Source organism: Prionailurus viverrinus, chromosome E2, assembly GCF_022837055.1.
Source record: "Prionailurus viverrinus isolate Anna chromosome E2, UM_Priviv_1.0, whole genome shotgun sequence".
Taxonomy (NCBI): Eukaryota; Metazoa; Chordata; class Mammalia; order Carnivora; family Felidae; genus Prionailurus; species Prionailurus viverrinus.
The window spans coordinates 31,954,767-31,982,061 of NC_062575.1; the positions used below are offsets into that span (position 1 = coordinate 31,954,767).

At 47.3% G+C, this 27,295-nt stretch overlaps 2 protein-coding genes across 11 annotated transcripts in view; one reads left to right on the top strand and one right to left on the bottom strand.

Moving 5' to 3' along the window:
* The window catches only part of LOC125152546 (uncharacterized), a 29,062-nt gene extending 23,606 nt beyond the window's left edge, over positions 1–5,456 (top strand). Inside the window, exon 4 of the mRNA XM_047834633.1 lies at positions 5,047–5,456. Within this exon, the coding sequence (XP_047690589.1) occupies positions 5,047–5,456 (410 nt within the window). The remainder of the gene's footprint in view (positions 1–5,046) is intronic.
* Positions 1–27,295, bottom strand: part of CHD9 (chromodomain helicase DNA binding protein 9) — a 235,826-nt gene that overhangs the window by 206,888 nt on the left and 1,643 nt on the right. For 8 of the 10 annotated variants that reach the window (XM_047834147.1, XM_047834146.1, XM_047834142.1 and 5 more), the window contains exon 2: positions 21,384–21,622. The exons of 1 other annotated variant lie outside the window; for it this stretch is intronic. The gene's annotated coding sequence lies outside the window, so the exon portion shown is untranslated. Of the gene's footprint in view, positions 1–11,175; positions 11,281–21,383; positions 21,623–27,295 lie in introns of those variants that run through there. One more of the 10 variants, XM_047834136.1, reaches the window with a different exon arrangement.

Consider the following 27,295-nt stretch of genomic DNA (forward strand, 5'->3'; position numbering starts at 1 on the left):
CTGGGTAATGATTACCAAGAAATTTTAACCAATCTTAAACTAAATGAGTTACCTTCGACTGGAGTAAAATTATAAACATTAAGCTTTGTTTATAACCAAAATGTGGTTGCATTTTAAATATAGTTGACTGGAAATTAAAATGTGCTATGGCATCTGACCCTGCCTCTGGTTATGGGCAAGTAAAGGTGCCTCGTTCAAGTATTTATTGGACACCTGTAACAGAGGAGCTAAGGGCTCAGGTGTCCAATGCCAAGGTTTGGATCCTGGCTCCATCATTTACCACTTGTGTGACTCTGGGAAAGATGCTTAATATTAGTCTCTCGTCTTCATATGGGAGTAGTACAGAATCTACCTTCTAGGGTTTCCAGAACAATTACATGAGATAGTAAAAGTAAAGAAAGGTATTTTTTAGCATAGCACCTGGCACTTAGTAAGCACACAGTTAAGTGTGACCTACTATTTTTGTTGTTGTTTTGATGATGATAATGACGGTAATGATGAGGTACCCGGCCTTCTGCTGGCTACCAGGGACCCAGAGCTGGACAAGACAATGGCATGATCCTAATTGGGAGAGGCTTTGCAAGCATACTGTGTGCTTCATGAAATCCTCATGGATCCCTTGTGGGATGATCCGCACCTCACCACTGACCATTGTAAACCATATTTGGATAGCCAATAAAAATGAATAGACCACAATGAGATACCACTTAGTAACCTTTCAGATGGAAAACATTATAAAGTCTGATAATGCCAAGTGTTAGAGAGGACATGGACCAATAGGGTCTTTATATACTTGTTGTTGGTGGGATTATAAATTGCTACATTCACATTGTTTTCCAAGAGACATGTACAAGAATGTTCAGCTCTATACATTCAGAGTAGAGGAAAGCTGGTAACAACTCAAACGTCCAGGGACAGGAGAATAAATAGACACATGTGGAACATAACAGAGATGATTATAATAGTGAAAACAAATGGACCATGGCTCTATGATACAGTATGGGTGACTTTTAGCAATATAATATCATGAGAAAAAAGTATATTCCAGAAAGCTACATAGAACAGGATATTCTCTTAAGGTAAAAACATGAAATCCACACAATACACCTTTTAGAAAAATATAATAAATAAGATTACTTCTTAGAAAAGCAAAGGAATGGTAAACTCAAGATTCAGGATGTGGTGAGGGAGGCAGAGTGAAGGGAAGGTCAGGAACACAGTGGAAGAACGGGTGGGGGGTTCATGGTGTTTACTATACTGTAAACAAATAAGGAAACATAGATAAATAATAAATAACCTTGTGCAAGGTCCAGCGTAAGATGAAAGAATGTCATCTATCAGAGCATGACTAATCCTGTGTGCGTAGATTCAATTAAGAAAGAGAACAGAAATCTAGTCATGGGACAGATACAGAGTATACTTCAGAAGGGTGTAGGCATGTCCAGAGAGAAGGCGGGTAAAGGGGATTTACCTCTAAAGAAGGGCAGGGGTGTGTGTGTTCCCATGAGGAGTAGGCAGAGGTGACCTTGGAGGTAGGGACCCCTTCATCAGTCACATGTTGCTGTACAGGTTTAGTACTATAGTACTAAATATTGTGTATAGTCTATACAGGTCTATAGTACTATAGACCACAGGTGTGGTCAGAGGGGAGGGGTGAGCTGTCACCATGATGGGGTCAGGGAAATGCCCTGGCTGAGCCCTATTTAGGTCATGGGTCTCTCTGTACAGTGGCCGGCCCACAGTGCCCTCTCCCTGGGATCTTTGCCAGGCCTACCCCTGCCACGTTCCCCAAGACAGACTTCCAGTTCCTCTGCATGGTGTTCTCAGACAGGGCCAGTTCTGCTCTGCCCAGCTCTGACCGGGGAGGACACTGGGTATGCATAGAGAACCCTGTTACAGCTAGGAGTTCCGGGTGCCTCCCCAGGAAGATGCATTTTGGTCACTGAACCCACAGTCCGAGCCATCCTCTCCTGCTGTGAGAACCCCAGGGGGAAGTGCTCTCAGACCTCTGAGCAGCCAGCTGTCACAGCCAGGCCCCATAGGCTACAGGCTGAAGTGCTTGTTCATTGGGGGAAAAAAAAAAAATCTCCTCCAGGCCTCTGACACTAGCACCAGGCAGAGGGATACTTGGTTAGGCCCAGTTGACTGATTCACCTCGTGGACAGAACCAACCAGGGCTCTCGGAGGCACACGAAGGGTAGTTCCACCTCTTTTCTGTGCTTCTCCTGGTGGAGGCAGGGCTTGGGGAACCGCTTTCATGCCCCCTATTTCTGCACCCGAGAATAATCATCAGTGCCCACTGCAAGAGAGCACAGAAACTGGAGTCAGAAAGACCCCCAATCAGGTCATAGCTGGTTCAGTTTCTAGCTGTTCCATTAGCTTAATTCTCCTGTGGCTTTCTATTTGTACACTGGGGACACTCATATTGCCTTTGCCGGACTTGAAGACATTAGTGAGGACCACGTGACATAATAGGAGGCAAAGTGCTTATCAAACAGAAGGGTGCAATACATTTGTGCTAGAATAAACCCACTGAGGGCCAGAAATGTGTCAGAATCATTCACTGCTATACTCCCAGGATCAAGAACAGTGCCTGGCACATAGTAGGTACTCAGTAAAAATACTTGAATGAATGAATTGGGAGAATTACAGATCAGAGTAAAAATCATGATGGTCATGATGATTACTAACATTAATTGCATCTTTGACCATGTGCCAGGCAAAATACTAAAGACTTCTTTTTTTTAAGTTTATTTATTTATATTTGAGAGAGAGAGAGAGAGAGAGAGAGAGAGAGAGAGAGAGAGAGAGAATCCCAAGCAGGTTCTGTCCCCTCAGTGCAGAGCCCAACACGGGGCTCAAACTCACAAACCGTGAGATCGTGACTTGAGCTGAAATGAAGAGTCAGTTGCTTAACTGACTGAGCCACTAGGCATCCTACTGACGGCTTCATGTAGATAATTCCATTTAAGCTTCACAACCCAATGAAGAAGGTACTAGCGTTATTTCCATTCTGCAGGTGAGTTAACGTGATTCAGGGAAGTTAGTGATTTTCCCAAGGCCACAGTGGGATAGGCTGTTACCCAAGGGAAATGAATTGGTGGGTTCAGAGAGGCTCACCACCCAAAAGTGGAGCTCAAGAGGTCTTAGCGCCTGAGAGGCGGCCATGAGGATCACTGGATTTTGCCACCTTTTTCATTCTTCTGGACTCCAATGTGAAATTGCAGATGCCTCTGGAAAGCAGTTAAACCTAACTTTCGAATCAGGGAATAATAATCTGGCTTCTTTGGTGCAGACAGTAAGGCTCTTCTGCAGGGATGGGATTCAGTGGGGTCCCTGGGTGAGTGGTAGTGACATGGCAGACAGGGGACTTGGCCACGAAGCAGGCTGATAAGGTGTCCGAGATGCATGTTGACAGCTTTGTAGAGAACTGGCTTAGGACCTCAGGAGGGCGAAAGGGTGTTTGGGCCCCTAGGTCGCCTTCCTGGGGCGGTTGTGATGGAGCAGCCAAAACCTTGGAAGGCAAAGAGGGGCACGACGGGAAGGCTGTCTTGGAGAGGGGTAGCGGGATCGAGGAGTTGTTAAAGGGGGCTTGCTTGTATGTTTGAATTTTTTATGATTAGAACATATTCACGTATTACTCGGGTAGTTAAAAAAATATATTGAAATAAATGGAAGAGTAAAACAGCAAGAGTGGGGGAAGGTTGAGAAAAGGTCATGGGCTGGACTCTCCAAAGCAATGCAGCTTCCAAGACTGCACAGCCCGCGCCAGGCTGCAGCTCTCCAGGGCTTGGCTGATTTACTGGAGATGAACGGCAGCCCCCAGCCTTCCCAGGGCATGGCGGCCAATGAGCCTGATCCACGGCTGGGGGGGGTGGGTAACGTTTGCCTTGCAGTTGGCAGCATCTGCCGGCCTCTTCCCTCGGAGCCTTCCTCATGAGAGACTCATTATGCAGTTTGGTCACATGCCCTTTGCATTTTAATGAATGAGTCAGGGGACAGACTCAATTTGAAAGAGGAATCACAGCTCTCTGCTGGGTGAAGGGCTCTCAAGGGACGCTCTCGCAGCCTGGATATTACAAAAAGAAAGGAAAGAAGGAAGCTAGTTCCTTCTGAGAAAAAAGAAAGGTCTGAAGAAGGGAGGCCAGGAGGGAGAGAGGGAGGGAGGGAGGAAGATGAGAAGGAAGGAAGGGAAGAAGGAAGGGAGGGAGGAAGGTAGGAAGGGAGGGAGGAAGGGAGGGAGGAAGGGAGGAAGGGAGGAAGGGAGGGAGGAAGAGAGGAAGGGAGGAAGGGAGGAAGGAAGGGAGGAAGGGAGGGAGGAAGAGAGGAAGGAAGGAAGGAAGGGAGGGAGGAAGGGAGGAAGGGAGGGAGGAAGGGAGGGAGGAAGGAAGGGAGGGAGGAAGGGAGGGAGGAAGGGAGGGAGGAAGGGAGGAAGGGAGGGAGGAAGAGAGGAAGGAAGGAAGGGAGGAAGGAAGGGAGGGAGGAAGGAAGGAAGGGAGGGAGGAAGGGAGGAAGAAGGAAGGGAGGAAGGGAGGGAGGAAGAGAGGAAGGAAGGAAGGGTGCACAGAGGGAGGAAGAAGAGAAGGAAGGAAGGAAGGATGGATAAGGGGCAAGAAGAACAGCCTAGGGCTCAGAAAGCAGTCCAAGAATAGACGCTCCTTGCCAGACACTCCCTTGCCATTTATCTTCCGCTTCTTCTACTGCAAACATTTAGTGCTGTTTAGGTGCCAGGCACCACACCAGGCATGGGAGTTACTGGACAAATGAGACATTTTGCATAAAATCAAATCTGTTTGGTCCCACTGGAGTAACTACGGTAGGGGTTGAATGTGGGAAGTGGGGCGGGCCCAAGGAGATGGCACCCACTTCCTCTCCGTGCGTACCCCTACAGGAAGTCAGGGGGTACCCCACCGATGGTCAAGGGTTACGATCTCTTGAGCATGTCCTGAGTGCCAGACGTGGGGTGAATGCTCCACAGTCGCTATCTCACTGAATCCTGACGATAATCTCATGAGACAGATCCTGTTACTATCACATTTTTTACAGATGAGGAAACTGAAGCAGAGAGCAGCCTGCCCAAGGTCACCCAGGGATTTGAACTCAGGTCTGTCTGCCTCTGCAGCTCTTGGCAGCTCCCGTCTATGCTTTCAGCCAGCCGCGGCATGGGGAATGCTGGGGAAGGCCTTTCCCTTCCCAGGCTTCCTTCCAAGAACACTCTGAACCCCCAGGAGGAAGAGGTTGGTGTGAATCCAGATGCAGTCAACGCCAACCAGCCTGGGAGCGGATCTGAAACCCCACTTCGCGGGACTGAGAAGTGTGTGCGACTGAGCCCAAGGGCAGCAGGGGAGGGGGTGGGGGGGTGGGGAGGAAGGAAGCTCAGCCTCACCGCGGTCAGCTGGGGCGGCCTGCCTGTTCCCAGCCTCCACACCACAAAACACAGGGCAGCAGATGCTTAGCAAATGGGTGTGTGGGAGGGAGACTTACCCTCAGATGGCGGGTGGGCAGGCGGTGTCACCGAATTACTCAACAAAGCCACCTTGGCTTTGAACTTTGAGCCAGGATCTGCTGGAACGGGGCATGGGGTAGTGGCAGTGGCATTCACCACTGTGAAGAGGATGTCTGCCATCCCTTCTGCCCCCCCAAGTGGGAGAACACAGCCTGGGAAGAAGCCAAGAACTGAAAAGCCGCTGCTCACCTAGATTCGCGTGAATTTTTACAGCTGGAGAGAGCTGCACAAGCACAGTGGGGCCCAGGGGCCCTGGGCTTCATGCTGGAGAGACAAGCAAGGCCACCTGCCATGAACCTGGCCTGTACACAGAAACAGCCAGCTTTCGCTGAGGGATTTCCACACGCCACGGCGGTCATACACATTACCGCTTTGAACCCTCACTGCCTCCCCGCGAGGGAGATACTGTTTCTATGCCCATTTGCCCGGAGAGATTAATAACTTGCCAAAGTCCCGTGTCTTTCCCTGCTTCTGGTTTCCACGAGGAGGGATTTTCCCTAAAACTTTTTTGTCTTTACTCTCACTGTCCACAGCAATGGAACAACTTGCCTGATGGGGGGGGGGGGGGGGAAACTTGGGAAGGCTGTCCGTGAAGATCTGCTCTCTCCATCCTTCTGGGCTCCCTTAGGAAGTCACTTTTGTTCTCACACTAAGCTACATCCTCCATGCTGGCTTTAGTGACAATTAAGACGGTACTTTGGCTCTCTGCCATTCCTTTGTCTCTTTATTCGTTGTGTTAGGAACCTGGATGCGGGAGAGGCCTGCTGTTTTGTGGAAGGCTCTGGAGATCCCAACAGCACTTAGGACGACCCTGACAACTCTGGCCAAACCACTCCCCTCTGACCAGGGGATGCTGCTCTCCCTCCACGTCTTGGCTTGAGGATCAATTTCCCTTGTCACTAGCAGTGCCTCCCCAACCTCACGCTTTTTTTTTTTTTTTGGACATTTTTTTTTTTTTTTTTTGCCAGGACGAGGAAAACCAAGTCTTGCACACAGTTGCCCAGTGTAAAGGGAATCAGTTATGAGAGGGTTTCCCTGGGGGTGGGTGGTAGCATCTTGGCCTGGGCACCAGCTCTTTCCCTAGCCACCTGGGAGGGCACCGACAATGGATACTTGACCACCCACAGTGCTACCAGTCTAGCTGGCTAACTCAGGGGAAAACCCAGGCAGCTGATATAAATAAACTCCATGTCAGACCCTATATATCCCAGTGGCCAGTTCCACTGGATCTGGCAGGCAATTCAGAGCCCTCTGTGTCTCTGTGGGATTCTAGGGCAAGTCCGTACTACCTTGCTTTGCGACTGTGGGCAAAGTCTTTACCTGCTCTGTGCTTTGATTTCCTCACCTGTAATGTGGGAAGATACTACTTGTACTCCTGTCGACCTCACAGGACTGACAGGAGATCAAATATGTAGAACTTATTTGAAAAGGAATAAAAAAGTCTCCATGAGATAGAAGGGAATTATCATTTTATGAGCTTTCATAAATGCACTCAAGGTCTTTAGTTTTGTCACCAGTACTGACCCACCCGCATTTCGCGTTTGTGTGACTATGCCCAACCCCCTCTGCAAGTTCATTCCAGGGGACCACCCCTCCCCCACCCTCTCTGTCCTTATAGATCCAGTGACACTCCCTAAGCAGATGAGCGCCTCATGCTCCTGGGCCACAATGATTGCAGTCAGGGATGGCTATGTGACCCAATCCAGGTCCATGAGACTTTTGCTAGGACTTTTGGAAAAGAGATTCTCTGTGGCAATCCTAAAAGGGTCCAGGGGCTAAGCCTGATGCTGCTGTCTTGTTACCCCACTAACCCAAAACTAAGGCTGAAACAAATCTGAAGCCAAGAAGTAGAGTGAAACCAAGTCCTGATTTTAACAGTTGAACCCCAAACACCAGCCATGTCCACCTGTGATATTGTGATTTATAATAAGAAGTATATATTTGGTATTTGGCCACCAGTTGCTGGCTTACAGCTCCTAAAACACCTATGGAATTCCCTGAGATGACAGAAAAAAAGGGGGGCGGGGAGGAGGGGTCTTTTGTTATGTTAATGAGTGACTTTTGGAAAGCACCTGAGGAAAGGCTAGTTGCCAGCAGAACCAATCTTGTGATCAGAGGGTTGGAACTTTCAGTCCCAGCTACTGACCTCCAGGAAAGTTACAGGGGTGGGAGGCTGAAGGCTGAATCAATCGCCAACGGCCAATGATATAATCGATTGTGCCTATGTAATGAAGGCAGCACAAAAACCCAAAAGGACTGGGTTTGGAGAGCTTCTAGACTGGTGAACATGTGGAAATCTGGTGAGCTCGGAAAGAGCATGAAGGCCCTGTGCCCTTTCCCCACACCTTGTGCCCTATGGGTCACTTCCACCTGGTTGTTCCTGAGTTATATCCTTTTATAATAAACCTGTAATCTAGTAAATAAACTGTTTCTCTGAGTTCTGTGAGCCACTTGAACAAATTCATCAAACCCAAGGAGAGGGGCATGGGAACCTCCAATTTACAGCTGATCAGTCAGAAGCGGGTGAATTGCTGGATGCCTAGCTGGTGTCTCAGAGAATTCCTTGGTGATGTGGGGAAGCCCACACCCCTGACCACACACACACACACACGTTGGAAATTGGGTGCAGATCCTCATTACCACACCTGGATTTTTCAGTTTAAGGTAAGCCCCCACATTCCCTTTTTTTTTTTTTTTAATTTTTTTTTCCAACGTTTATTTATTTTTGGGACAGAGAGAGACAGAGCATGAACGGGGGAGGGGCAGAGAGAGAGGGAGACACAGAATCGGAAACAGGCTCCAGGCTCTGAGCCATCAGCCCAGAGCCCGACGCGGGGCTCGAACTCCCGGACCGCGAGATCGTGACCTGGCTGAAGTCGGACGCTTAACCGACTGCGCCACCCAGGCGCCCCCACATTCCCTTTTTTCTCAAAGCCATCTTGGGTTGGATTTTCTGTCCCTTGTTACCAAGAGAACCCTAATGGATATGGCATTATCTCATTTCATCTTGAATTTGAACCAGGTCTCCTGGTCTCTAGAGCCTGCGTTCTACCCACTCCAGGATTTGAGAAGGAATGAGTCTCGACACACTCATAGCTGCATCATATACTTCAGTCAGCAGTAGGGCATCTGCTGGGAGAGGAGAGCCTTGATTCTCCTGCAGCCAGTGGTTGAGGGGAGGACATAATTCACTGGTGTTCTCTGCCCCGTGCACCCCTTCCCTGGAAGCAAAGCACCAATAGGAGGAGGAGTTTAGTCAATTCCTGTAGGGCTTACACTTGATGTCAAGGGCTGGGAGGGCTCGAAATGGTCCAATATCTTCTTCTACTTCCAGGGATCGATGCTTCCGTATCCACCTTTTAGAGTTCTGCTCTTTCTTTCTGAAGATACTGGAGTCTGGCAAAACACAAATACATCCCAGGCCTCCAGGGGCTTACAACCAGTGTTGCTACCGGTCATATGAGTTTTGTAGGAATGGTGGCTTTGAGAGGAACTTAGTGCATGATGGGATGCTAGATGTGGCACTCTGGAAGGGGAAAAAAGGGACATCTCATGATTGGATAAGTTTCAACAGGTTGAGGGAGCAAGTCAGCCATCTATGTTGGATAATGAGATAAAATAATAAGATATCTCTCAAACATCTTCCATATTTGCTTCAGCATAACATGGGGATGGGGGAAGTGGATAGAGACATAGATGAACTAAGATTAGCCATGAGCTGATCATTATTGAAGCTAGGTTATGGGTGTATGAGGGTTTATTCTGTCTACTTGCACATATGTTTGAAATTTTCCATAGTAATTTTTAAAAGTATAATGAATAACTTAAAAAACATGTTTTGTGTTTTATTCTTTCTAGAGCCCTTTACACATATCTTGTATGCACCTCACAAATGATTCCCCCCCCCCCCACCTCGACTTTAAAAATGGTAAAACTGGGGCACTTGGGTGGCTCAGTCGGTTAAGCATCCAACTCTTGGTTTCAGCTCAGGTCATGATCTCACAGTTTCGTGAGTTCAAGCTCTGTGCGGGGCTCTGTGCTGGCCATGAAGCAGCCTGCTTGGGATTCTCTGACTCCCTCTCTCTCTGCCCCTCCCCTACTCATGCTGTTTCTTTCTCTCTCAGCATATATAAATTAAAATAATAATAATAATAAATAAATAAAGATGGTAAGACAAAGGCTGGAGAGGCTGTCATTTATGCAGGTGGACCGGAGCCTTCCAAGTCCTGCCTTCCAAGGTTAGTCTGGGGCACAGGTCAACACAGGCAGGTTGGGCAGCCCTGCTCGATGGGGATGGGCAGGCAGGGGGGAACCAGGTGAAGCAGGGCTGTCTAGTTGCAGGTCTAGAGGTAGCCCGGTCTGTGTGTAACTGGTGTGGCGCAGACCCTGCGGGGCCTCAGGGAGTCGTGCAGTGCGCAGTGGAAAGCTCCTGGCCACCGATTTCACATGCTGCTTGGCAGTTAAGAAAACACTGAGTCTAGCACAGCAGGCTCTGGACCCTTTCATGGGCATCCTGAGAACTGTTGCCTGAACATCTGGGTCTGATAAAGGGAGACCCACGTGGGCTTCCCTGCCCCCTTTCCCATAACTATTTCCGCACTTACCCTTGAAGCTCTGTGCGTGTGGCTGTTCTTTTCTTTCCTTTCCTCCGAACATATGGATTCCCAGCTCCTATTTCAAACTCAAATGCTCCTCTCCTATAAACTCCCCAAAGCTCTCAATTTCCTTTTTCCATTGCTCATTCTTTCCTAAAGTGCATGAAAAAGCCTCTCTTAGCTCTGTTCCAATTTCCTTGTTTATAAAAGAAGGGCAAGGAGAACAGTGATTTCAGTGATCAAGGTTAAGCATGGCCTGATTCCTTCCTTAGGAGAACACACCTCAATAGCCTGGGAGATCAAAGCTTACCAGGTACAAGAACTAATCACAGGAAAGCCCTGATTCCCCCCCCCCCCCCCCCCCCAACTACTCAGCCTGCAGGAGGCCTGATATAGGACCATCTGCTCCCTTTAGCTGGCTGAAATGTCCTTTCTGAAAGTCACTAATAGAATAGAAAAAAGTAAAGTCACGAGCGGGCACGATTCCCGGAAGGTTACTGCTCAAGTGGGAGTGTATTATCTGCAGAGGGAGGGACAGGTCCTGGCCTGCTCCTTAGCCCGTGGCCTTATATTTCCTCACAATAATGGCACCTTACTCCTTGCAGGCAGCAAAAGCCCAACCCTCAGCACTGAAACTGTACACATCAGCATGGACTGGGGCCAGGGGGGAGAGGCAGTTCGATGCACCATCTAGGGCCTGGGGGGCAGAAGGTCCTCACCCAGGCAGAGGTCACAGACCACTAGCACCTGCAGCCACCCAGCAGGTAACACAAATGGCCTGGCCTGGGGGCTGAGGTCATAAAAGGCAGCTGACACCGGTCAGCCTTAAAGAGCAAAGGGTGGTGGCAGGTGGGGACTGGAGACGACAAGTCCTCTCTGACAAGGGGCTGCAGCTACTCACCTCAGGCTGGTTACTGCTGTGGAAGAAGGTGAGCTCTGTCCTGCCAGATCTTCCATTTTCCCCAGGAAGGGGAGATCTGGATTTTACACGAAGTCTCCCAACTTGACAATGGACTGAAAGGAAAAATACTGCAAAGGCTGACAGTATCGGCCAAACATAATCTAAGAGCTCACCTGAACGCCCCGTGTGCAGCCCTGACCTAGGGGGCAGGTCCTCAACAGGTGCCGCGTGGCAGGGAAGGTCAGGGAGGAGGTCAGATGATGCTGCGTGGGGCGGGCGCACTGAGGAGGTGAGGCTGCTTGCCATTCCCGGGGCTCAGGAAACACTGTCCGACTCTTGACATCCTATCACGCTGCGTCTGCTGCCACTTGGGTCCTTACCAACAGCCCTCTAACCCACTTCAGAAATTCTCTTCCTCTCCAAGGCCAGTTCATGAGGCAGTTCAGAACCCTCTCTTTAGGTAAGGCAAGCCATTCCCTCCACCTCTGACCAATTTGAATCAACTTTGTTTTTTTTTAATTCTTTAAAAATGTTGATGGATTTTTGAGAGAGAGACACACACACAGCGCGAGCAGGGGAGGGGCAGAGAGAGAGAGACACAGAATCGGAAGCAGGCTCCAGGCTCCAGGCTCCGAGCTGTCCGCACAGAGCCCGACACGGAGCTCATGACCTGAGAGGGCATGACCTGAGCTGAAGCCAGAAGCTTAACAGACTGAGCCACGCAGGGGTGCCTTTGAGTCGACTTTCAAAACAACTTAAAATTCACCTGCCTGTAGAAGAATCAAATAGCACCTGCCTTTCTCTCATACTTGACAAAATCATGACCAGTGACTCTGGGTACTTAAGAAGCTCTTTCCCCCAACCCCCCAAGAAACATACTGCGCTTCAAGGGTAGCTTCTGTTCCTCATCGCTGTGGGAGAGATAAGAGGGAAACTGAGGCATAGACCTAGAAGCTATTTGTCAAAGACACATGTATTTGGCAGGATTCCAAAGAGCTGGGAGAACCACGTGCTAAGCTGTTTTTAAAAGCTTAGGGGGTCTTCCCGAATAGTGCCTAAAAGAGAGAAGTAGAACTGCCTTACAATGGGACGTAATCTAGAACACTGAGACACGAGGAAGGTCACAGGCCGAGGTACGATCATCGAATCTCTTTCCCTGGCATCACCTTTACTCTGCCACTTAGATTCTTTTATTCGCGTAATTCCCTCCACCCAGGGAGTGAGGCAGATGGGTGGGAGGGGACGGCAAAGAGACGTTTCAGAGCAAGGGAAAGTGCTCTGCACAAGCGACTGCCTGCAGCTGGGTGTGTGTCTGCACCTCTGGGTGTGTGCGGATGTGCATGCTTAGTTTGTATGCAAGCCATTTTGGTAGAGAAGTGTTTCTGTGCTTCAGGAAATACCTCCCAGGGGAACCTTCCTGACTTCAGTCTCTGTCTCCCATCTCCCCGACACACCACGGCTGTTCATTTCATCATTATATGTCTACAGAGCACCTTCTCGGGGGACTGGCACCGAGATGATATCAATGAACAGGAAAGGCCCAGTCCTAGTCCTCCGGGGGCCCACTGTTTAAGATGGAGGCAGACAGGAGAATGGGACACTGCACGTCAGTGGGCAAGCACTTGGACAGCGGAAGTGGACATGGAGAGGGCACGGAGGAGGCCAAGCTTGAAAGGCAGAGGGGAGGAGTCCAGGACCACATTCTGGAAGAAATGAGGTCTAAGCTGAGATCTGAAGGTCGAGTACTGGACCAGGTAAAGGGAAGGTGGGTGTTTCAGGCAGAGGAACCAGCATGGGCAAAGATCTGGGGGCAGATTCCCTCTCCCCCACCAGCCCCAGCGCTTGATGAAAATCTGCTGTTTGAGCTCAGGCACAGGCCATCCCAGGGAGAGGTTCCCGGGAGCTCTGGGCCCAAGTATGGGACTGATATGGCAGTGGCCAGAAGCCAAGGCTGAGAACCTTAAAAGTCACCGTGGTCAGATTTAAACTACTTCACTGAAAACATCCAAAGTGCCCTCCTGTCCTTAAGGTCGTCAGATGATAGGATGGAACAGGAAGTTCAGGGGACACTCTGGAGTATGGCCCTTCCTCCTGATAAAGGACATAAACACTAAAGGTAAAGCACAGAACCTGAGACAAACTCACTTCGAAATGCCAACTTACAGAGGTCAAAGAACGTTCATACTTTTGCTCTCTCTCTCTCTCTCTCTCTCTCTCACACACACACACCTGGTGGGCTAGGTAGAATGTCAGATTTTTTCTATTATTTTTTTAAAGTTTTTATTTATTTATTTTGAGAGAGACGGAGAGTGAGAGCGGGGGAGGGGCAGAGAGAGAGGGACACAGCGCTGACAGCACAGGGCCCAGTGTGGGGCTGGATCTCACAAACAAACCATGAGATCGTGACCTAAGCTGAAATCGAGAGTCCAGATGCTCAGCCAACGGAGCCATCCAGGTGCCCCTTATATTATTTTTTATGGAGGAGGAAACTGAGGCTCAAAGTGGAAAAGTATCCAAGGTCATTGGCTCCTTCATTCACTCACTGACTCCACAAAATTAACACAGCTCCTGCTGTTGGCAGGCTTGTGCTAGGCACTGTGGACATGGTGAATAACAAATACTCCCTACTCATAGAAGCCAAGGTTCAAACCCATTGCTCTGAATTCCAATCCCAGTGCCCTTTCCAATACACTGAACCGCCCATTGGATATGTGTTCTCTGGGGTAGTGCTCCAGTGGGTGGGTCTTCACAGCCTCACAGATTTTGTCAGCAACCCTCCACCCACCCCTGCAAACGTACCGTCAAAGAAAACACAGCATAGCTGCTATGCAAATGCATCTTCAAGGCAAGGTGCAGACCAGATTTTCTCTGGAAGTCCCTCCCATATAGAAACCTTACCTACCAATGGTTGTCAAGGCTCTGGTTGTCTTTGAGTCACTGAAAATTTTCCTATTCCACCTCCACCCTCTGTACTAGCCTAAAGAGAATGCTTTAAAACCCTCACCTCGGGGTGCCTGGGTGGCTCAGTCGGTTGAGCCTCTGACTCTTGATTTCGGCTCAGGTCCTGATCCCACGGTCGTGAGATCAAGCCCCATGTTGGGCTCTGTGCTGAGCCTGGAGCCTGCTTGGGGTTCTCTCTCACTGTCCCTTTGCCCCTGCCCTACTTGCGTGCACTGTCTCTCAAAAAAATAAAAATAAAATAAAATAAAAAGTAAACCCTCACCTTTGGCAAGTCTTCCCTCTAAACTGTTCTACAGGAGTAGGGATGGGGTAAAGGTTCTTTCAAAGGAAAAGCAGGGGGGGGTGGGCTGAGAGGAGGAGGACAAAACAGGGGAAAGCACAGGAAGAGGACACACCAGACACACTGCCCCCTGGATAATTCTACTGTGAGCCATAGCTGGCCAAGGTCAGAAATGACTGGCAAAACCCGACCAGACAGACATCTCTCAAAGACATTGGGGAGAGGCGGGTGTATCTCCCCCGGAGCCTGGGCAATGTTATTTCCTGGGGCAAAGCAAGTCACAAAGGATGCAAGCTGATGACTGAATGTCTGGGGCAGGGTGGGAGGCAGGGCCAGGAGGTGGGGGTGGAGTGGTGGAAAGGGAGGAGGGGCAGAGTGCTGGCTGGTTTCACACAGACAAATCTCTTCATTTTTCCAGACTGGAAAAAGCTGTTTGGGCTGTGCACATTTGCAGAGAGTCACGGTATTTACTACGCTTCCTGGCTCAACAGATTTCTTTTTGTCATTCAGTCAAACGCAGCTTGTATTTTTCGTAGCCAGCGCTGAACAGCCCATGGGGGCTCTTCCCCCACATTGTGTTCAAAAACACATCACCAGTGACTCAAAAAACCCAGCTCATATGGGCAACAGGAGTGGGTGGGGGTAGCAATGTTTTAGAGATAAAGACCCACATTTAGACAAACAGTGTCTCCCCCTTGGAGGTATTTAATAACACTCCTTATTTGCCCAGCCCACATTGTTTTCTGGGCAGCCGTAAGAACAAACTGCTATTCTAAAACCTGATTCCTGCACTTGGCATGTGACTCTCAGTTATCCATATTGACAGTGGTGGAGGATAAGGTGCAGGAAAAGTGGTTAATTAAAAAACAAAAAAAACCAAAAACCTTCTTGCCAGAATGTGCCCATGCACAGTTCAGCTCCAGACATGCTTCTGGCCAAATGTCAGGTTGGAAAGTTGGCTGTTGAACCACTGTATGCTAAACCAGTACTTCAATCCAACAGACATTAACTGACCACTTACTATGTGCGAGGTTCAGTGCTAGGGGTGGGAGTATCCAAATGGACCACAACTTAACATGCACTTTACATCTTTAATAGAAAACAGAGTGTGAGCCCAATGCTATGCACAGCTAATGGTGGAATTTGGGGTGTCAGATATGCACCAGGTGAGTAAGAGAAGTCTTTTTGGGGGTAGGAGAGGGGAGAGACCCCTTCACATCACACTCGTAGGCTTCCATAGGCATAATGCCAGCCAAATCACCACACTGGGAATACAGTCATCACATCTTGCTCAAACAACCTAGAGTCATGCCGCCCTGGGAGTCGGAGAGTGGGAACCTCATCTTCGGAGATGATATGACATATTCAGGCGATGTCCGACCCCTCTGGCCAAGGGGAGGGTGAAGAAACAGGCATCCCAGATGATGCGGGTTAACATCACCTGATACAATGGAATACAGCCTCTAACTTCTTCCTCTTCTTGGGTTGCCAAAGCACAAAGTCATCTTGCATTGATTTAAAGAGAGAAAGGACCCACACAGACTTCTCAGTCTTGTTTTTGAGTCAGGAGCTCTGGGGAGTCAGAGAGGGGTGGAGGCTGATGGAGGGAAGGAGGGGTCTTTAGGGGACCAGGGAGTTGGGGAAGCTGGGAATTCTGTATAGTCCAAGTTGACTATGCCAGATGTAGCTCAATTTTTTTTTTTTTTCTTTTAAGAGACTGTTATGGGTTTCCTTTCCAAAGTGGAACTGCAGGGATGGAAAAATGAGTTTCAGTTGCTATGGAAATAGGAGTTGGCTGGAGCCTGCGGGAGCAGCAGCTGGAGTAGAACAAGTGGCCAGGAACCTGGCCCTGTGACAGAGGGGCTTCCGGCTGGGGATAAGACAACAACAGGCTTTAGCAGGGAGGAGGAGGAGGGAAGAAGAGAGAGGAGACAGATTCTGCTGCCTATGGATTCTGCAGACACGTAGAGTGATAGAGAATGGTGTGTGCGTGTGCATGTGTGTGTGTGGGGGGGGGGGGGTTGCATGTACATCCCCACAGGCCAAAAGAAAAAAAAAAAAAAAGAGAGAAAGAGAGAGAGAGAGAAGCAAAATAAATCACTGCCTGAGGAAGAACAGAGTTTCACTGGAGACTCTGAGGTCAAAAAAGCCCTGAGACAGTTGAGTGACAGAAGAGAAGAGGCTTGTTGTTTCAAAGACTTCCAGGGGGTGAGCAAATGCCTGAGCAGGGACTGGCCCTCGCACTCTGTGCTCCCTCACCTTTTGTCCTCACACAACTGTTCAAATTGAAACTGATGTGGGCCAGAAACACAGCCAACAAAATCCCCGCGGGGTTAGTGAGACTGTGGGAGTGGGCAAGCTGGTGGTTCTGTTTCATCTGCATCGCTCGGTCACTGTTTCCGTTCCAGGTAGAGATCCTGCATGACCTAGGGGCTTGAGGGTCTTCTAGCCTGAGGCTTCAAAGGAGTCTGAATGTTCTCAGCATCACATGCTGAGGAGGTGTTTTGATTAGGCTTATGGTGACTTCAGGTCTTTGCTGGATCCTTCAGCAGGGCTCACCTGGAGGAATATTTTTCTATTCTCACTCCTATCCCAGTAAAAGGAACCACTCAGCCCCCTTCCTCCCATCATGGTGGGGGTGAGTGGACAGGGGAACCTCACATTCACAAAGGGACTCAAAGTTAGGCTTTTGACACTATATAATTCTATCACTGTCTATACATGTTGTCCCTGAGAAACACTGACAGGAGCATACAGTTTAAGCTGTATTTCTTCATTTTTCAATATATCAAGACTCTAAAAAGTGGAAGTAAGCATCAAAGATGAATAAAATACTTACAAATAAAATTAACCAAGGAGGTAAAAGACTCATACACTAAAAACTGTAAAACGCTGCTGAAAGAAATTAAAGAAGATACAAATAAATGGAAAGACATCCCATGTTCATTGATAAGGAAGCTTAACATTAAGATGGAAATACTACTCAAAGCAATCTATAGATTCGATGCAATCTCTATCAAAATCCCAATGACTTTTTTTTTCAGAAATAGAAAAATCCATACTAAAATTTATATGGAATCTCGAGAAACCCCAAAGAGCCAAAATGATCTTGAAAAAGATGAACAAAGTAGGAGGACTCACACTTTCTGATATCAAAACTTACAACAAAGGTATAGTAATCAACCAGGCTTGACACTGGTACACAGACATACAGAGCAATAGGATAGAGGGCCTAGAAATAAACCCTCGCGTGTATGGTCAAATGATTTTCAACAGGAGGCCAAAAACACTTACTGGGGAAAGGATAGTCTTTTCAACAAATAGTGTTGGGAGAACTGAATACCCACATGCAAAAGAAATGAAGCTGGACACTTTATACCAGAATTAGCTAAAATGGAACAAAGACCTAAACATCAAATCTAAAACTGTAAACTCTTATGAGAAAACACAGAGTAAAAGCCTCATGACATTGAACTTGATAATGATTGCTTCCAGATGCCACCAAAAGCACAGATAACAAAAGAAAAACTAGATAAACTGAACTTCCTTAAAATGAAAAACTTTGGTGTACCGAAGGACACTATCAACAAAGTGAAAAGACAGGATGGGAGAAAATATTTGCACATCATACATCTGATAAGGGATGAGTATCCAGAATACACAAAGACCTCCTACAACCTAACAGCAAAAACAAAGCAAAACAAAACCCAACCTGTTTCAAAAATGGACAAAGGACCTAACAGACATTTCTCCAAAGAAGATATATAAATGGCCATCGAGCCATTTATGAATGGATGAATGAATGAAAAGATGCTCAACATCACTAGTCATCAGGAAAACGCAAATCAAAATCACAATGAGATCCTATTAGAATGGCTATTACCCCAAAACCCAGAAAATAACAAATGTTGACAAGGGTATGGAGAAATAGAAAGCTCTGCGCATTGCTGATGGGAATGAAAAATGGCATAGACACTGAGGAAATGGTATGGTGATTCCTCAAAAAATAAAATAGCAGAATTACCTTATCATCCAGCAATTCCACTCTGGATATATACCCAAAAAACTGAAAGCAAGGATATTTGTACACTTACGCTCACGGCAGTATTATTCACAATGGCCAAAACATAGAAGTAACCCACATGTCCATGGACAGAAGAATGGATAAACCTAATACCATACACGCATACAACAGGATACGATTCCATCTTAAAAAGGAAGGATATTCTGACACCTGCCACAACACGGATGAACCCTGGAGACATTATACCAAGTGAAATAAGCCAGTCACAAAAGAACAAATATGGCACGATATCACGGACATAGTGTACCTGGAGTAGTCAAAATTATAGAGATGGAAAGTGCAGTGGTGGTTGTCAGAGTCTGGAGGAAGGAGGGAATGGGGAGGAAATTAAAACTAATCAGAAAATTGAAGTCTTTGTTTACTGAGTTTAGGAAGATGAGAAAATTCTAGAGATGGATGGTGGTGATGTTTGGTTACACAACCATGTAAGGTACTTAATGCCACTGAACTGTACATTTTTATATGGTTAAAATGGTAAACCTTACATCATGTATATTTTCCCACAATCAGTGTGTGTGTGTGTGTGTGTGTGTGTGTGTGTGTGTGTGTAAATAACACACAGTCAGCCTCTCGACTTCTGCGAAGTTCTGCCCTCACAGGCTGTCTGTCCAGTTAAGCCCAGTCAGCACCCAGGATAAGTTCTTTCCCCTTGTCAAAACTTACAGAGGTGGAAACAAGACCACAGGCTGGTGTGGCGAGCCCCTCATGTGCAGGCGGGATAGAAAGATGAATGGAGATGAGGACTGTTCAGGGAGGACAGTCCCCTTGCTCTGATGCAGGGTCTCCAGTGATAAGGGCTGTCAGGCAAGAGCGGGCACAGTGGGCACTGTGGCAGCTGAGAGGAAGAGGGGAACTTTTGCTTGGCTGGCAGGTGGTATCACAGAGGAAGTGGTGTTTCAGGGGGCTTTGAAAGAATGAGGATGTGCGTGTGTGTGAACCGGGGGAGGGAACTTCAGGTGGGTTGTCTGTCTGTCTGTCTCTAAAGAGAATGCCGGTTCAGCAGGGAGAGGAGGTGACCAGGGAGCAGATGACAGGAACATGTGCCACACAAGTCTGTCGTCTTGGAAGGTAAGTATTATAAAGGCATATTTGGCCTTGATCTGTAACCTTCTGGAGCAGATCCAGAAGGAATTTGAATGCCAAACTCCCAATAACAACAACTTCTGTGTACAGAGGACTTACTATGGTGCGTCTTACTCAATAACCCTAAATGGTAGGGAACAACATGAGCTCCATTTTCAGCTGAGGAAACTGAGGCCCAAGTGGTTAAGCAACTTGCCGAGAACACACACATGGTCAGTAATGGTGGAGCTGGGCTATCAACCCAGAACTACATGGGTCTCAAACTCTAATACACAGAAGAAATGCCTCAGGAGCTAGTTTAAAAACACAAATTCCATCCCCAGTGGCCAAAGATGGAATCTTTTGAACAACAAAACTAAGTAGTATTGGATTATAACCCAGAGTATAAAATAAAGCCCATGAGTCCATATTATTATAAATAAAAAGAGAAATTAATAAATGGGAGAGAAGAGCCAAATCACCTGTGAAGAATTCCAAATAAATAATGTAGATATACTACCCTAAAGAAGGGAGGCTAGAACTCCCCAGTGCCTCAAGCATGGGCTGTGCATAATCACTTCCTTCCAAGAGTATGGCATGGAATGGAGTGTGGTGGTGGGGGGGGGGGGGGGGACGGGAACAGAGTAACCTTACAGTGGACAGACCGGACAAACGTTCAGTCAGGTGATCGAGGTCAGTATCAACAGCAATAGGTCATGTTGACCATGAAGTGATGAAAATGGCACTTTACCTCTGTGACCTTCCTCTCCCAAACCCATAACACCAGTCTAACCATGAGAAAAAGATCAGATAAATTCCAATAGAGGGGTTATTCTACAATATACCCGACCAGTACTTCTCAAAACTGTGAAAGTCATCAAAAACAAGGAAATTCTGGGGCACCTGCATGGCTCAGTGGGTTAAGCGTCTAACTTGGGCTCAAGTTATGATCTCACAGTTCATAGATTCGAGCCCTGCGTCGGGCTCTGTGCTGACAGCTCAGAGCCTGAAGCCTGCTTTGGATTCTGTGTCTCCCTCTCTCTCTAACCCTTCCCTACTCATACTCTGTTTCTCTCTCTCTCAAAAAACAAACATTAAAAAAAACTTAAAAACAAAAACAAGGAAATTCTAATACAGTCACAGACAGTAGGAACGGAAGAAGTAACAACTAAATGTGATACTAGATGAGTTCTTGGAATCAAGGTAAACACTAAGAAAAACTGAACCAGCTATGGACTTTGGTTACAATGTATTCATATTAGTTCATTTTGTTACAACAAATGTACCATAGCACATTTGTTACTGTTAATAATAGGGGAAACTGGGTGTGGGGTATGTGGGAACTCTCTAGGCTATCATCTCAATTTTTCTGTAAATCTAAACTGGTCTAAAAAAAATAAAATCTATTTTTAAAAAATCCCCAGGTTTACCCTCAGAACCTCTGGCCCTCTGCTGTGACTTTGCATAAGTGTATCAGAGTTGTGAATGAAGCTGGCCCCATTCCCTGCCTGTTGATGGACTTCAGAGAAGCCGCAGATACAGTGATATCAGCAGGGTGATATCCTCCTCCATTGGACTCCTCCTCCATCGGACTCCCTGAGGTTAGGGATGGCGCCTCTCTCATTAGACTGGCAGCCTTCCTCATGTGAGAACTGGAACTCCCCTCTCAGGCGGGGCAGCCTGGCAGCCCCTGAGGGCAGGAACCGCTTTTCCTCTTGAGGATCTCAAGAAGGCCTCCCTTAGTAGCCCCAGGGGCCACAGGTTCTCCATATGCATTTTGTCTTCCTTTTAGGTAAGTCAAGGTTCTTCAGAAGGGTGGGAGGAGAGGCCATGTCCAAAACGTACGTTTTTCAAAGCTGGCAAATTCGGCTTGTTCCAAAATAACAGGGCTCCCAACACACTCAGAGAAGCACAATCGGTGCTCATAACAGCAAGCTCAGCGATCTCTTGGGCTTGGGAGGGACCCTAAGCTTCCTCTCTGGCGCCCCTCTTACCTCGCGCCCCGCAGCAACAGTGTAAAACTGGGTTGTGCCAATTCTATAATGGAACTCAGCATCCCAGGAAACGGTGTCTCAGCTTCAAGAGGCTATTGTTGGAAGGTGCACAGCAAGTGACCCCAAAATGTGGGACAGTGTATCAGCAGAATGCACACACAGTATCTGTAATTACCGATCTGCAGAAGTCCTCAAGACAGGACAGGATGCGCCTCTGGACAAAGCAGGAAGAGCAAGGCCTGGAAATCAAATCAAGACGTGACAATGAGGGGGAAAAAAAGGCCGATTGTATTAACATAAGCTGAAGGAATATTAGGTAGACAGAAATGGTGGAGGGCGAGGAGCTCAGAAAAGCTGGTACAAAAGAAAGGCTTTGAGAGTCTGTCTTATCTCCCACGTTGTTCAGAGCAGTGGGGTTGCTGGAAACTCTTGAACGTTACAGGCGGCTCAGAGGGCTGGCCAGAGCTTCCTGGAATACTCTCTTGACAGAATCGTAAGGTTGGTCCAGGGAGCAGGAGGAAGGCAACGATTTGGTCACCGATTTCAGTCACGTCTGCCGTGGGCACAGGGACGGGGGCTTAGATCAGGCACGCTGTCAGTGTGGACCCTTGTACCCCTCAGGGGATACAAACATCTTAGGCTGTCCTATTAAAAATCATCCATCCTGCTCACCTTGTTTTGGTTCTGTGAATACCAATCTTCTAACTAGACCTTGGCTTCCCATGCGAGCTTCCCTACAGATGAAGGAATGTGCTGACAAGCTGACATAAAGTTTTCAGGCTGCCTCGCAGTGCTTGTCCCATTGTGATTTAATATATTTGTGGTCTGGCTTCCTTACCAGGCTCCCGTGAATTTGGTTAGTCTGTCCCTTTCAGCCTGATTAGCTCCATGTGCACCAAGGAATCAACAAACTATGGATGGTGCACCAAGCTCCATCCCTGGCCCGTGAAGAATGAGCTCCACCAGTGTCCAGGCCCCCTCCATGCTGGCCCTAAGGGGGCTTTCTTTCAGTGACAGCCTCTCCCTGGACGTCACAGTCTAGCTGCTCTTTGCCACATCAATCACCCCAACCACAGCTATCAACCCTGTGCCCAGAGTGAGCTGTGGGGGCCCTGAAAACAAAGCATGCAGCACCAAAAGCAACTTTATGAGTCTCACGGGACAAAAAAGAATTAAGGAAGAGAGAGGCCCTTTGCTGGGGGGGCGGGGGGGTATGATGCCAAGAACACACGATAGAGTATAAGCTGAAGAAGCTGGCAGTGTTTAATCTAGAACAGGGAAGATCTGGTAGGGCCAGCAGGTTCCCTGTCATCAAATATCTGAAGGACTGTCGCAATGGAAAGGGGACAGATTTGTTCCCTGAGGCTCCAGAAGAAAGTATGACAACCAAGGGCCAGCAGATTCAGGGAGAAGGATTCCAAGTGGATAAGAAAGAGGAAATTTCCAACGGCAGATTTCCTCTACTACCAATAATTCAAATAATATCTTCACTTCCTTTCTTCCTTTTGTCAAATTTTGATAAGTTTAAACCTGTAATTAAGAACATAAACTGTGGCGCAGGACAACCCGGGTTCACTTTCCAGTTGTCACTTACTAGCTATATAACTTTGGGCAAGCTATGTAATAACTTCCCTGGGCCTGTTTTCTCAGCTAATAATAGTACCTACCTCAAATAGGACTAAACCCATGTGACTGTGGTGAGGAGTAATGAAATTATGTGAGAAGGGGGCTTAGAATAACACGTAGCACATAGTAAGTGCTCAGTAAGTGGCAACTATTATTTTTATCATGTTCTCATACTATCTATACTATTTTTCATGTTTTTCTTTAAGTAGAAATAAATTTATGTAAATCTATTTTATCTTTAAGTTAAAAAATTTTTTTTAATTTATTTTGAGAGAGAAACAGTGTGAATGGGGGAGAGGCCAGGAGAGAGAGGGAGAGAGGAGAATCCCAAGCAGGCTCCGTGCTGCCAGTGCAGAGCCTGACACGGGGCTCGAACTGATGAAACTGTGAGATCGTGACCTGAACCGAAACCAAGAGTCGGACGCTTAACAGACTGAGCCACCCAGGCGGTCCTATGTAAATTTATTTTAAAGAAAGCTCTCTATATTACTACTGTAAATGTAGAGAGACAAACACTTGCCCTGTAGAGGTGGGAACTATAAAAATAAACAACACGTGGGGCGGCTGGGTGGCTCAGTCAGTTAAGCGTCCGACTTCGGCTCAGGTCATGATCTCACGGTTCGTGAGTTCAAGCCCCGCGTCGGGCTCTGTGCTGACAGCTCGGAACCTGGAGCCTGTTTCAGATTCTGTGTCTCCCTCTCTCTCTCTCTGACCCTCCCCCGTTCATGCTCTGTCTCAAAAATAAATAAACGTTCAAAAATAAAAATAAAAAAATAAACAACACGATGTTACAAAATGTTAGCTAACGAAGACTGCCTATTCCACGACCTGAATTTGAGGACTGCCATCTTTTCCATAAAAAGGAGAGACAAGCCAGTTGAGTCCTACACTGAGACTTCTTTTGTTGACTGTAGCCAGGAGAGTCTGGTGAGTTCTGGGAAGGATAAGGCCCGTGTGGTTGTAGCTTCTGCTCTGGGGACAGACAGCAGCTTGGAGAGGATCAAAGAGGCAGCTTAAAAGGGAACATCTATCCTAGTCTGAGGCTTCACGTTGTTTAGTAACACGACTCTATTCCACACCAGATCATCTCACAAGGTCCCCAGTGGTGTATACACGGCACACCCAAAACACCCAAATCTGAAACACTTTGTAGCTTCCCCCCTGTACTCGTCGCCGCCCCCCAGAGGTCACCTGCAGACCTGCAGACTGTTGCACTGGTGGCCTTTTTCCTGCCTGAAGGCTTTTTCTGGCTGCATCGTGTATACCACAGATGGTGAGCAGAAGCTCGAAGGCAGGGAAATACCCCAGCTTCCTTGCCTCGTCATGGGACATGTGATCTCTCCAAGGGTCCCCAGTGAGACTGAGCCGTTGCCCCAGTGGTAACTCACTTACCAACACACCCTTTCCCCTTGTCCACATGGCTTTCCTCTCTTCCCCAGGTCCACTGCACTCTCACTGGGCTTTCTGCCATCACTTCCCAATTAAAGTCCTGGCACCCAAATCCTTGTCTCATGATCTGCTTTTGGGGAAACCCCAACCATGGCATAGTTTAAACTTTAACCCTGGAATGAGGTGCCCAGTGAGTAAACGCCACACCATTGGAGACCTCAAGAAATAGCTGAGGACCCTCGATGGGGATTCATGGGTCAGGTAAAGATTTAGCTAGATGGACATTTAATATTCCTATGATCCTCAGGTCCCATGACTCTAGATAAAGAGTTGGCAAACTACAGCCCACGAGCCACAGCCAGCCCACTGCCTACTTCTGTACAATTTTCCCATTTTTAAACAGTTTTAACAAATCAAAATAAGAATAACATTTTGTGACCCATTAAAATCCTATGAAACACAAATTTCGGTGTATGTAAATTAAGTCTTATTGGAACAAAGTTACACCCATTCATTTCCATACCCTCTACCAGCTGCTTTTACTCCACAGACACACAGGTGAGAGCATATGCAACCGAAACCATATGATCTGCAAAGCTCAAAGTGTTTCCTACCTGGCCCTTTACAGAAAAACGTTTGCTGACCCCTGTTCAAGATCACCATCCTGCAGGGACAAGAGGCAGATTGAGACCTGGCTATCCCGTGGACGGGAAGGCCCAGTGCCAGACCTAGAATTTAGGGGGTAGCTTGCATCAGACCTTCTCAGTGCCTTTTTCTACAACTTTGTGCCTATCCTCACTCCTCCTTCTGCCCCTGCAGGCAACTGGGACTCTTCTACTGAGGCATTACTGGTTTTATACCAGGAATAGTTTTATTTTATTATTATTATTTTTTAATTTTTTTCAAGGTTTATTATTTTTCAAAGACAGAACGTGAGCAGGGGAGGAGCAGAGGAAGAGGGAGACAGAATCTGAAACAGGCTCCAGGCTCTGAGAGGTCAGCACAAAGCCCGACGAGGGACTCGAACTCACAGATGGCGAGATCATGACCCAAGCTGAAGTCGGTCGCTCAACCGACTGAGCCACCGGGCGCCCCGGAATAGTTTTATTTTTAAAGGGCATGGGATATTTCTTCTCCACACTCCACCCACTGTCCCAGGTAGTTTCATCCATGCTTGAGGGCTTCTGCAACCGCTTAGTTAGTGATCCCTCCCCAAACCAAACCAAATCTCCAGCCCAGGACTGTGTCCTGAGATCTCTCATCAACTGTCTGTTCAGCATCAGATTAAGAGGGAGGTGCTGGAGGTAGTTTTGCTGCTTACCAGCTGTGTAACATACTACAAGGTATTTAACTGCATGGGGCACCAATTTCATTATCTGTCAGAAGTGGAAACCATCCTGCCCAGCCTGCCAGGATTACTGTGCTAATCGGATGAAATGAGAGCTGTCCCCAAAACACAGTGCCACCTGGCCTCAACCTCTGTCTCCAGCATATTATCATTATTGTACTTCTGTTCTATTTGCCTACCACACTCCCTACATACTGGCTTTCCTTGAGTTCCCTGACCTTGCCAAGCTCCTGACTACCTCTGGGCCTTTGCACATGCTACTTTTTCTGCCTAAACACTTTTTCCTCATCCTGTGCTTGGCTGCTTCACACCTTTCTGATACCCAGTCTAAGGCAGGCCCCTTCTGTATGCCTCCCCACCTTGATTCTTTCATTGCATGTGCAGTGATGTGTAATTTCAGTCAATTCTCATTATTCGCAGCAGCTATGTTCTGTAAATTTGCCGTGAATATGGAATTAGCAAATACTGAACCATTGTTCCCAGGGAAAAAAAAAAACCCGAAGTTAGGTTTCTGTGAGCCTCTGGTCACATTTTCATCAACAGATCAATCAATACCTAACCTTGTTTTATGTATGTTTCTTTTAAAATTTATTTATTTATTTATTTATTTATTTATTTATTTATTATTTATTTATTAACATTTACTTATTTTTGAGAGACAGAGAGAAACAGAGCATGAGCAGGGGAGGAGGGGTGGAGAGAGGGGAAGACACAGAATCCGAAGCAGGCTCCGGGCTCTGAGCTGTCAGCACAGAGCCTGACACGGGGGCTCAAACTCACAAACCATGAGATCATGACCTGAGCTGAAGTCCGGACGCTTAACTGACTGAGCCACCAGGCACCCCATGTGTGTTTCTTTTTAAAGACACCTTATTTAATAAATACTGTTGATTCATTCATATTGAACTCAGCCAAACCCAGGAGAGCTCATGCCTGAACAAAGCTTATCTAATAATACACATTTTCTCTGTAAGGCACCTCACAACCTTCTTGTGTTTAGGGGCACTAGTCAGCACTTGAGCATGATGCTTGGGGGTGATTTTAAACAGAAATCACCAACCAACAGAAAAAGCACAAAAATGCAGAAAACATGGCACAAAATAAACCACAAAGGGGACACCTGTTTACAGTATGAGAGCTAAAACCAGAAGGCACAGCGTTGCCTCGTTTTGACCTCAGCTGGGAACGTGCATGTTGGGCAACTCCAATTTTCTGCCACTCTGCCCATGTCCATGCATGACCACGAAAGTGCTGCAGGTATTGATTTCAGGGTTACAAATACATTTCCGCGAGTAGGGGGATTCGCGACTACAGAATCTGCAAAAAAACGAGGATCCATGATACTTTCTCCCATTTCCCTCATTCAGCGGATTGTGAATTCACAGAGACTTGGCTTCCCTCTTACTCACTGTTTTAGCTCTAGAATCTGGGAAACTGCCTGGCACATAGTGGGCTCTCAATAACAAATATATTGTGAATGAACGAATGAGTCAATTCAGTGAAAGTGCTTTGCTGGCAGCGGCGATAACTGTTGTTTATGGGAATGCGC